The sequence below is a fragment of the Tupaia chinensis genome, unplaced genomic scaffold (genome assembly GCF_000334495.1).
Source record: "Tupaia chinensis unplaced genomic scaffold, TupChi_1.0 Scaffold000101_1, whole genome shotgun sequence".
Taxonomy (NCBI): Eukaryota; Metazoa; Chordata; class Mammalia; order Scandentia; family Tupaiidae; genus Tupaia; species Tupaia belangeri.
Window position 1 is genome coordinate 2,942,214 of NW_006159565.1, and position 12,549 is coordinate 2,954,762.

The 12,549-nt window shown below is 40.6% G+C and overlaps 1 protein-coding gene across 1 annotated transcript in view; it reads right to left on the reverse strand.

Annotated features, from left to right (window-relative positions):
* Positions 1 to 234: 234 nt before the first annotated feature.
* The window catches only part of RAC1 (Rac family small GTPase 1), a 65,872-nt gene continuing 53,557 nt past the window's right edge, over positions 235 to 12,549 (reverse strand). The window contains exons 3-7 of the mRNA XM_027770011.1: positions 12,417 to 12,534; positions 4,349 to 4,405; positions 2,523 to 2,585; positions 1,301 to 1,460; positions 235 to 984 (exon numbers count right to left, since the gene is read on the reverse strand). Coding sequence (XP_027625812.1) covers positions 854 to 984; positions 1,301 to 1,460; positions 2,523 to 2,585; positions 4,349 to 4,405; positions 12,417 to 12,534 — 529 coding nt within the window. The 3' untranslated portion in view covers positions 235 to 853. The remainder of the gene's footprint in view (positions 985 to 1,300; positions 1,461 to 2,522; positions 2,586 to 4,348; positions 4,406 to 12,416; positions 12,535 to 12,549) is intronic.

Here is a 12,549-nt window from a genome sequence, read left to right on the forward strand (position 1 = left end):
TAATAACGACCTTTCTTCATCATCTACTGCTTATGACAGAAATTAACCTTTTAAAATTTTTTACCCGTGACACTTTTATTCAGTTTAATTATTCCATGTACAGTGTAGTGTAAATTAATAACCACTTAAAATTTTGTCAAAATACTGTCTTCATCCTTTGATCACATCAAGTGTTTCACACACTCCATCCCAGCACACCCACGACTAAGAACAGAATACTTCATTAAGGGAAACACATGAATAAGAATTCTGTTCAAAATCGCAGCAAAAGCTAGTCAACTACTTTTTTTAAAAAATATTCACTACAAAATCAAACAGATTGATCCAGAGAGTTGAGCTGTTAGACTCATTCTATGATAATATACAGTACAAGGTTATGTAATGAACATGGGTTGATAAATTATTGATGCATTAAATGGCAACATTTCATTAAGGAGGCTGTTCTGCTTTACATATCCAAAAACTCCTTAGAAAGTGTCTGCCTCTCCTAACATCAGAAACTAGTCTTCTTAAAGACAAAGGTCTTTAAACAGTTTAGTGCTTAGTGTTCTTAGCACAACAATGCAACTTAGTTCAGAAGGTATTTTGGCAACTCTTATTCTGAGCAAGAAATAGGGGCTTTTGAAAAATAAGGCTTTAAGAAGGCTTGTCATTTTAGAGCTAAATTTTAATAGAATGTGAGTTTGTACTCTTAAGTTTAAAACAAAAACCTTAAAATTATTGGTTCAAAATGCTTTTATGGAAAAATTAATCTGTAACAAAAACTTGGCATTGAGTGCAAAGGCTCCACCGTTCTTGAGCAAAGCATACAAAGGTTCTGAGGGACAGGACCAAGAACGAGGGACTCAGACATTTACAACAGCAGACATTTTCTCTTCCTCTTCTTGACAGGAGGTGGGCAGAGAACTGCTCGAATAGCTTCATCAAACACTGTCTTGAGGCCTCGCTGTGTGAGCGCTGAGCACTCCAGGTATTTTACAGCACCTAAAAGAAACACAACCACACAGCAATGTACATGCCACACAACTCCCTTCTGACCAGAACAATGGCGAGAAGCAGCCTGCCTGAAACCTAGTACCTTTGGCTGGCATGACAGCACAGCAGAGGCAACTCCTAGCCCTGCCTCCACCTTTAAGAGGCTCTCAGTAAGAGCCAGAAGGGCCTTGCTCCAACTGTTTTCCCACAAGTAAGCTAGACCCTGATAAGGACAAACGCTTGCTACTTTCTCAGATTAGACCTGAGCTTTTGTCACTAAAATAAAAGGCATGGCAAACAACAGGAAAAATGTAGGATTTCATACCGATCTCCTTAGCCATGGCTAGACCCTGTGGGTAGGTGATGGGAGTCAGTTTCTTTTCCTTCAGTTTCTCAATCGTGTCCTTATCATCTCGAAGATCAAGTTTAGTTCCCACTAGAATGATGGGAGTATTGGGACAATGGTGTCGTACTTCAGGATACCACTAGATGTAAAGAAAGGAACACAGGTTGGAATACCCTCCTGTATAAACATCTTTTTCACCTAAATGACATTCAATAGGTGTCAAACTGTGCCCACCACCCAACCTCAGTCACTGCCTTCTCTATAGCCTTCATGCATTTCATATCTTCAATTCAAGCCTTCAAGAATGGCAAGGAGTATTGTGGGTATCTAGCAAGCCAGGAATCCCAGATTAATGACTCAACACAGCAATTCGACTTTGTCAAGTAATATCAGGAAGGAAGTTTCTTAAAATGAAATCACTTTGTGTTTGGTAAAATAAGTCAAGTTCTTAAGACCACCTCAGAAAATTCATCAACCCAGGGATGAGAATAAATAAATCATCTAGAGTGAGGTCCCAGCTCTACCACTATTGCCTTCCCCTGGAAAACATCTCTGATCACTACAGCTCTGCTCTCAGAAATCTACATGCTAAAATAACAGACTCTAAAAATAGTATGTACCTGAACAGTAAAATTACTAAAACCAATTTAAATCACTGAAATTCCTAGCACAAATGCTATTTTATTTTTAAGTATTTCTTTCTGAGAATATTATGTAACAGTATATTTTTTAAATCCCCACTTACTTTTGCACGGACATTTTCAAATGATGCAGGACTCACAAGGGAAAAGCAAATTAAGAATACATCCTATAAAAAGGAAACACAGGGAAACACTTAGAAAACCACCTTAAAATAATGAATGCACTTGGCTTTCTAAATGCTGTGGGGAATGAATGAATGAATCATCAGTCCTGGTGACTCCATACACGCAGCTTACACCAAAAATTTGCTCCTGGGAACCAGCAGGTGGCATCGTGGTTAAGGTGCTGGACACTCCCACATGGCTGACCACGATTTAAGTCCCGGACCTGGTGGCTTCCTTTCTCACTTTCCCTCTTTCTCTCTCTGTGTCTCTCTCTAGTCAAAAATTACTAAAACCAATTTAAATCACTGAAATTCCTAGCACAAATGCTATTTTATTTTTAAGTATTTCTTTCTGAGAATATTATGTAACAGTATATTTTTTAAATCCCCACTTACTTTTGCACGGACATTTTCAAATGATGCAGGACTCACAAGGGAAAAGCAAATTAAGAATACATCCTATAAAAAGGAAACACAGGGAAACACTTAGAAAACCACCTTAAAATAATGAATGCACTTGGCTTTCTAAATGCTGTGGGGAATGAATGAATGAATCATCAGTCCTGGTGACTCCATACACGTAGCTTACACCAAAAATTTGCTCCTGGGAACCAGCAGGTGGCATCGTGGTTAAGGTGCTGGACACTCCCACATGGCTGACCACGATTTAAGTCCCGGACCTGGTGGCTTCCTTTCTCACTTTCCCTCTTTCTCTCTCTGTGTCTCTCTCTAGTCAAATTAAAATAAAATGAATGGATGAATAAAAGTCAATCAATCTTTTAAAAAAAAAGAAAAAAGAAAAAACTTTGTTCCCTGGAAAGGCCCATTCAGTTCCTCAGATGGCTTTCAAATCAGAACCAGCACATCAAGCAACCAGTTAACTTGTGAGAGGGGGAAACAGAGGGAGAAATATGCTGGAAGCTATTCAAGGTTAGGGAAGGCATCAACTCAGATCCCTGGAAGGCCCCCTTTCCATCATTCCCAATTCTTGACCAGAAGCCTAGTTACAATAAGACTAAACCAAATAGGATGATACTATTCTATTTCTGTAAAAATTTTGTCTCTCGCTTTCCCAAGGGCAGATCTGACTTTTAAACATTATCTACAAATTATACCCTTTTCATTAAGCTTCCCATTTGCATGTTAAGCACACACAGTTTTAGATCATAATCAGATCCAATTAAACTACTTCTTTAGGAACTGCCTGCCACAGTCCCCGACACAAAGTAGGAGGAAGGGGGCAGGGCTCAAGTATCTGCTGACTGAGCCCTTTCCTCAGTATGGAACGATGGCCTAATGTGGAAATGGTATTCAGCTGATAACTACCCTCACACGGTCACAGCTTCTCATATAACCAGTAACTCTGGAGAACTAGCACCCAGAGCAGCTATCGCTAAAGCTGAGATGCAAAGGAAAATTAGGCACAGACTAAAGACTTGGACAGAATTTTTGGCTAAATGTGAAATAAAGTTGAGTTTTCCTTTTTATTCTGTATTGTGTATGAGGTCAAATTCAAATATTTACTTGTATTTGAAAATGCCCAAGTTTCTAAAATGCTAGATTTATAAAACACTTTCCTGGGAAAAGATGCTTATGCTACTTTGTGAAATGCACAAAATTCTAAGGCTAACACTATAAACCATCCAGCGGATATCTTGTACCTGAAAAGGAAAGACACATCCCACACAAGAGCTCTTATAAATAACATTTTTAAAATAGTGGCACATGCACAAGCTTGTCGAAGAATCACCATGGCATCCCGCTTCCGAGGTGATTACAATGTATCTCAAAGCACAGCTGGGTTAGCTCACCAGCGCTGCAGCCACGCCCCACTGCCCCATCATACAGGACACCAAAGCAGAGAAAGAAGGCCCTGGCAGCAAAGGTTAGTTCTGCTCCAGCTCAGCACACAGCCCCAGTGAGCTTCATGGGGACTTCCACACCTGCATCTCCCACCCGTGGGAGAGAGGCCCTATCACTATCCCTCTTATCACTTGGGAGGAGGGAGAAAGCAGTTCCCACACTGCTTTATTAATTCAAGCAGGTAGGTAAACTGCACACTCTAATAAAAGCTTAATTCATCAAGCAAAGCCCCAACCTTGAGTGAATTAACTATAAAACACTCAAGGAACTTGAGGTTAAAAAAGAAATCCTAGGAAAACTAAGTGAAACGAGAGAAAAGATAAAGCTTGAAACTGAAGTCGATCGAAAGTTTTACATACGGCAATTGGCTTGTCTTTCCCCCTGGAGGTTATATCCTTACCATAGGTTTCTCCAACCTAGTAATGTATGAGAACTTTGTTTGAGTTTAGTACAAACTGGGGGAAATAAAATCAATATAACCTGTTATTGGTTCTTCAGAATTCTGTCTCAACCCTGCGAGGGATCCAAAAGCAGGTAATGATTTAACAAGTCTTCGATGCCAACTGCCAGAAGGATAATGGAGAAGGGACTGCGGTGTGGCCATTTCCCCACCCCCCAGGGTGATTTCTCACTTTTTGTCTGTTTCTTTGGTTAGTGATCACAGGCACCGTATAGCAAAAATCTCTCTTAAAATAAAAAAAGAAATGGGACCAGCAGTTAGCGTAATGGCTATGTCGCTGGATTCCCATGTAGTTGACCGTGGTCTAAGTCCTGGACCCAGTGGCTTAAACTCACACTGGACATGTGTGCACCCAAAATCCCGAGAGGAGAATGGAGGAGAAGGGATTGCGGCGTGGCCATCCCCTCTGGGGGGTGATTTCTCACTTTCTCTCTCTCTGTCTCTCTCTGGTGAGCACACACGCTGAATAAGGAAAAAAAAAAAAAAGAAAAGAAAAGAAAAGAAAACCTCTCCAAAAAAAGAAAAAAGAAAAAAAAAAAAGAAAGAAAAAGAAGTGTTCCTTAACATAAAGGTATACTCAATGTGCTGGCATCCATTATCGAGTACATCCATCCAAGAGCTCTGTCTGAGTTCTTAGATGCAGCCCAGCAGAAGCCATGAAAGGCATCTGTCTGTAAAATACAGTTCTCTGAGAACACAGCCAGGTCTGACAGCTGATATTTTTTGTGTTTACATGCACTTCTAGGAGGGCTAGGGAGGAATCCCCCAACCCTCCACCAGGGCCTGGTCACACTGCAATCCTTTTTCCTCCATTAATCCTTCATGTCAGGATTTTGGGCACACAGGCGCCTAAAATATTTTTCAAGCCTCAGAGGACAGGGTTCTAACCTGAGTCAACCACATGGGATTTGACTCCAAATGCAAAACAATTAACCACTGTACTACCGATGAGCTGAAAATCTTAATACTGCCTTAACATTAAAAGTCCCTTATACAGAAATGTTGCTCCTATTTCCTCAACAATTCTCGAAGTATGGTTTGAATTTTATGGACTTGCATCACTGAAATGAACACTTGCTGACATAAGACCTTCAATTCCTGACTACTTTGTGTATCTGGATGAGGCCACTCCAGTCACAAATTTTAGAAGTGACATGTCCAGAGTTTAAAACAATGCTTTCAATTCTTTGTTCCAAAAAAAACTGACAAATTTCCTCTTTCAACATAGACCCCTGAATTCTTGTACAAAAAGGACAGACAGGAACCAGCAGATGGCGTAATGGTTATGTTGCTGGACTCCCACATGGTTGACTATAGTTCAAGTGCCAGATCCAGTGACTGAAAATTCACACCAAGTGTGTGTGCATGTGTGCACAAGAGCCCGAGAGGAGAATGGAAGAGAAAGGATTAAGGCATGGCCGACCCCCTCAGTGGGTGATTTCTTGCTGTCTGTGTCTCAAGCAAGCACACATGCCCTATAAGAAAAAAAAAAAAAAAAACAGGACTAGATTGTGGTATGGTGGTTAAAGCGGCTGAATATTATATGGTTGGCTGCATGTTTGAGTCCTTGACCAGGGTCTTCAAAAACACACCAGGCACATGCATGCACGCTTGCCCAAATTTCCTTTTAAAAGGAGGAAGAAATGAAAAAGGGATTATGATGTGACCGTTCCCTATGGGGAATGCTCTCTGTCTCTTGCCAGTGAGCACAAGTGACCTCCGGCAAATTAAAAAGTACATACACAGACAAGAGAATTATTTTAATTTCACTCAAGCTTACAACTGAAAGAGAATATTAGCTTCCAAAATTATTCTGGTTTAATCTAAGGGATATTTTTGAAAATCTGTCCCCTCAAGGACTTAATACGGTACCAACTCTATACTGTGACACAGAAACTCATCAAAAACATGCAGCTTCAAAATATCCTCTAACTATGGGACCAGCAGTTAGCGTAATGGCTGTGTCGCTGGACTCCCACGTAGTCGACAGCGGTTCGTGTCCCGGACCTGGTGGCTTAAACTCACACCAGGTGCGTGTGCGTGTGTGCCCAAGATCCCAAGAGGAGAATGGAGGAGAAGGGATTGTTGTGTGGCCACCCCACCCAGGGGGGTGATTTCTCGCTTTCTGTCTCTATCTCTCTCTGTCTGGCGAGCGCATGTGCCCTATAGCAAAAACCTCTCAAAAAAAAAAAATCCTCTAACTACACTTGTTGTACCCTTTTCAATTCTTTAAGAACAGCTTTTTTGATGGAGAAGAAACATGCACAGCAAGAGCCAAGCAGTCCCACTTTCCATCCTACATTAGCATCACACCATCTGCCTGTTCCTTCCTTGTTTCTTTTTCTTCCCCCATCCTAAATATAGCTTTCAGCAAACATGTCTAGTGTTTCTGATACTTACTGCCTACATCAATACCTTCCAACCTTGGCCTTCCTAATGCCTTAGCACATGGAAGTTGTGCTAGTCGGCCTTGGCTGGGAGTTTCCCTGTTCTTGTAATACTCAGGGCATCCACCTGTGTCTCTGTAAGGATACCTCGCTTTCCTTCCCCACAGGTCACTTGTGTGATGCCTCAGGCTGTCTCTGAGTGCTGGTTCATCTTTCCCAAGGACTCGAATGCTACTTTACTCAGATCACCAGGGCTTTTCTGACTATACTTGACTATCACCCCATGCCTTTTATGAACATGGCAAATCTTCAATGACTTTATTACTCCTTTATCACAAACCTCTTTCCTCACTGGTCAAAGTACAGCCAGAGCAGATCTTTACTGCTGCCTCCTCTACCTGACAGTGCTACCATCCACAAAAAGATTAATATAATTATAGTAAGTAGAAAGAGACTAGACAGATGTCAGGATAGCTGAAATCTACTCTAAAACAGTATCATTTTTCTGTTTCCTGCACTTTGTTCTCTTCGAGATGCTTTCTACTTGGATTTTTCTTTCAGGCTTGGAATTTTTATAATACAGGCATTCTATGCAGGGGAAAAGAACCAGGATTCATAAAAATGGCAGAGAACAAGTAGAAGTAAAAGATGTTGGATGCATGTCTTCAGCGTGGAAATACTTAGAAAGAAGAGGAAAGCAGCTCCTGGCACCTGGGCACTGGTCTGGTGCTCATGGCTCTGCTATGCCAAAGGTTTTCTATTGAATAAAACAATCTCGCAGAACACTGACATCAGACAAGGTCACTGTGTGACCATGCTGAAATGAGACCAAAAATAAGTAAGTAAAAGACCACCAAAAGATTTTGACTAGGGATCAGCAGTTAGTGTAATGACTCTGTTGCTGGACTCCCACGTAGTTGACCGCAGTTCGCGTCCCAGACCCGGTGGCTTTTTAAACTCACACCGGGCGCGTGTGCATGCGTGCCCAAGATCCCAAGAGGAGAATGGAGGAGAAGGGATAGTGGCGTGGCCATCCCCCCTGGGGGGTGATTTCTCGCTTTCTGTCTCTCTCTGTCTGTCTGGCAAGTGCACACGTCCTATAGCAAAAACCTTTAAAAAAAAAAAAAGATTTTGACTAAGTACAAGCAAATTCAAAGTCACTGTGCAAACTACAGAATCACCACACACCCCCATCTCGCAGCTAAAGAAATTGAATGATCAATCACAGCTTAAACCTTGCTTCACTTCCCATCTTCCTTTTTTAAAAAAGATTATTTATTTAATTCCATTTGTTACTATTATTATTTTTAAATTTGGCCAGAGACAGAGACAGACAAAGAGAGAGGAAGGGAAAGTGAGAAAGCAAGTCGCCAAGTCTAGGACTAGAACTGTGGTCGGCCATGTGGGAATCCAGCGCCTTTAACCACCATGCCACCTGCTAGCCCCCACTCCCCACCTTCTATCATTAAAATATCCAATCACAGAATTGTCCAACTTTCTGACAGCATCCTGTCAATGGCAAATTTCTGGTTCCTCCTGTCTTCCCCGTATCACCCTGGACAAGAATAAAACATCTCCCACAGTTCCCAGTGTGTGTCTCCCTTTTGGCAGAGTTAACAAGCCCATTTCTGTTTAAGCGTGTGTTCCTGCAGACCTCTAGCTGGAAAACACGGACACTTGTAACAGCCAACTTAACAAAGACCGCAGCTTTTCGAAAATAAAAATTGCCAAGCTAAGCAGTGTATTTTTTTTTTAAACTTAATTTTGCAGTAGTCTAGCCTGGTACTTCAACTTTTCTCAAGTTAATGCACACAGGAAAAAATGAAAATACCAGAATGACACATTGGAGTCCTGGCTGACCCAAACTCAGAGGTCCAGCATCTTAGTCATAGGGCTGCAGAGCCTGGATTTCAGAACACACACAGGGTTCAGGCCTTGCTGGAGCACTGGCACCTTGTTCCCACTCACAGTACTAAATCCTAGTATGAGTATGTAAATATGAGTGACCTCTACTAAGATGTTAGACTTGAGCAATATTCACTACACTTTCAATCTGAGAATGCCAATTGAAGATGAGTATGCAGAATTTACAAACTACTTTTAAGAGAAAATAAAGATAATTTATTAAAGGACAGAAAAGCCCTAAGGAGTACTTAAGTTGACAAAATAGAAATTTGAGGGCAATTTCAACCAGAAATGACAACTACTTATTTACTACCTTTTAGAGAACTAAGTTGAAACTAATGGTTAAAAAAAAACTTAATCAGGGATCAGCACATGACGTAATTGTTACATCACTGGACTCCTACATAGTTGACTGCAGATGGAGTTCTAGACTCAGCATGAGAAGGAAAGAATAGAAGAGAAGGGATTATGGTGTGGCCATCCGCACTGGGGGGTGATTTCTTGCTTTCTCTCTGTCTTTCTAGTGAGTATGCCCTACAGCAACAACAAAACAAAACAACAACAAAAAAACAAGAAAAAAACGTTTAATTATTTTGCTTAACTTCATTTATTTATTTTAATTTGACCAGAAAGGGACAGTGAGAGAGAGAGAGAGAGAGAAAGTGAGAAAGCAAGCTGCCAGGTCCAGGGCTCAAATCACAGTCAGTCATGTGGGGGTCCATAACCACCACGCCACCTGCCGGCCCCCATAAAACTCTTAAAAAAAGGGGGGGTCCAAGTAGGCATGTCTTCAACTGCTAGCTGGGTGCTCTCCCCTCTTTGCTTCTGAAGCACCCTACACAACCTCCATGCTACTTATAAGGTGTATTCCATAGCAACTGGTTTCTTGTGAGCTACTTAAGAGCAAGAATCACGTCTTACTTCCTTCTTGATACTACTCAAGTATGTTACAGGGAAACAGTCCACTGCTTTACACAGATGAGACACAGTAAAGTGCTAGCCCCATAATGGCAACACCCATTTTGATTACCTCACATTATACAGGTTTATTCAATCTGAGGAGAGTCCACCTTACTTATCTATGTGTTCCTTGGCAAGTGGGCCTCTTGCCAAGCCACCTTTGACTTACAATGAGTGACTCTCTTAGAGACAAAAGCCTCACCCTACCCTCTCTACCCCTGAGTCACAGCAGGGTGGCTCTCACTTCTCAGAAGTGACACCACACCCTTCCAGACATCCAGCAGGTTGGAGACGCCTACTCTACCAATCAATGTTTTTAAAACCATTTAAAATCTAAAAGTTAGATACTCACTGGATATAATTTCCTAAAATACTAAAAAATGTGAATCATCTTGTAATTACAGGCTTATTTTTAATACTTAATCACAGCTAGTTTTTAGCTGTAGAGTAACTGAGTTTTCCAGTGCAAATCTCCCATTTTATATCTCTGGTCTTTATTTAGCAATGCTAACTAGAATTCAGTTAAAAGACAATTAGCAAAATCTTATAGTTCAAAGAGACTATATCCGGCAATACTTTCATTATATAAGAAGATGGTTGCAGAGGAAAACTTGTATCCAAAAGTGTAAAACTATCACTACTAAATAAGAACTTAATTAAAATAATAACAACAAAAATAAATTAAGAAAAAGCACCTTGGTAGACTGGAATTAGTCAAATTTACCTATACTATCTCCTAAGACAAAGTAATGGTTAAAACAATCAAAGGCTGCCACTGGCCCCTATCCCACCCCCATCAATCAAAGCCTACCTTTCTCTACCTGTCTCCCTAACTTTAACTCCAACCCCCACCACTATGGCCAACACATGGGCTTGTGTGAAAGTCACTCACTCAGTGACTTTCATTTATTTGGGTGCAACGTGGAACTGAGGAACTTTCTAGACTTATCAACCTGGTCAATAAGAATGAGGAGGGATCCTAAAAGAAACTAACACCAGAGCATCTACAATGTGCCAGAATTGTTCTCTGTACATCACCTGTATTAATTCATTTAATCCTACAAGACCAGAGATGAAGAAACCTGCCCAAAGTCTCACAGCTCAAAAGTGGGAGAGTAGGATTTAAACCCAAGGAATTTGTTCTATTGTCTCTTGTGCATATTTGATTTTTGCTTTAACCACTCAGTCACTGTCTCTAAAACCATTTTAAAATACGCTTTTAAAAATAAATACATGGGGCCAGCAGGTAACGTTGTGGTTAAGGGCATTGGACTCCCACATGGCTGACTACAGTCTGAGCCCAGCCCAGACCTGGCAGCTTGCTTTCTCCTTTTCCCTTTCTTTTTCACTCCATCTCTCTCTGGTCAAAGTAAAATAAATAAATAAATATGTAACAAGATAAGCAAATCACATTAAGATAGCTACTTATTTAAAGAAAAGTGGCTTTTAACCATGATACTGTCCTTTAAGTACCCACTGTCTTCACCAGCTACATTCTAATTAGCTTTAGTATATAAGTTAGTTCATCTGAAATAGAAGCAAAACAGTATTTTTTGATTGACATGGTGGACACATTTTATAATAATGAAACCTTAATCTACATCGAAAGTACTATAACCTCAGAAATTATGTGTTTTTTTTTTCAAAATTATTTTAACTTTCTTATTTATTTAAATATATTTTTTTAATTAGACCAGAGAGAGAGAGAGAGAGAGAGCAAGAGAGAGAGAGAAAGTGAGAAAGCAAGCTGCCAGGGCCGGGACTCAAATCATGGCCGATCATGTGGGAGTCCAGTGCCCTTAACCAACACGCCACCTGCTAGCCCCCAGAAATTATGTATTTTAATGGGAAAAATTTTTGAAATCATAAGATTAGTCACAAATTTGGTTTAAAGGGACCAAGTTTAATCAAAGTAATCTTACCTTCTTAATTTGACTCTGTAGTACAAAACTGTCATAAGGTAAATCATTTTTAAATTAATTGCTGTTGGGACCAGCAGTTGGCATAATGGCTATGTCGCTGGACTCCCATGTAGTCAACTGTGGTTCGAGTCCCGGACTCAGTGGCTTAAACTCACATTGGGCGTGTGTGCGTGCATGCCCAAGATCCCAAGAGGAGAATGGAGGAGAAGGGACTGCAGTGTGGCCACCTCCCCGGAGAAATGATTTCTCGCTTTCTGTCTCTTTCTGGCAAGCGCCCGTTCCCTATAGCAAAAACCTCTCCAAAAAAACCAAAACCAAAACCAAACGAAACAAAAAAAGCTGTTAAAATCTGGTTGGTGGGGCCAGTAGGTGGCATGGTAGTTAAAGGCACTGGGTTCCCACATGGCTGACCACGGTTCAAGTCCCGGAACTGGAGGCTTCTTTTCTCCCTCTCTCTCTCGTCAAATTAAAACATGACAATGAAATTAATTAAATAATTCTTTAAAATAAAATCTGGTTGGCAAAAATAGAAACAGTATCCATTTCATATTGCTGCCCTAAAACTGAACAAATGAACATAAAATGCACAGCACTGGGGAAAAATAAAAATCTGGTAATGCTCAAAAATTAAAACCACTGGCTTGCATCTAAGAGAGTTTATCATTTTAACTGTTCAAATTTTATAAGCTATTACTTGATACATCTAAAGCATGTCAATAGGAGCATTATTTGTAAGTGCATGAATTAGTTTAACATATACCCCAAAAGATACACTATTAATTGCAATCCTTACTGTTTGTGGATAGGATAGGGGACGTAATCTGTCATAATCTTCTTGTCCAGCTGTATCCCATAAGCCCAGATTCACCGGTTTTCCATCTACCATAACATTGGCAGAATAGTTATCAAAGCTGCAGAACAGAATA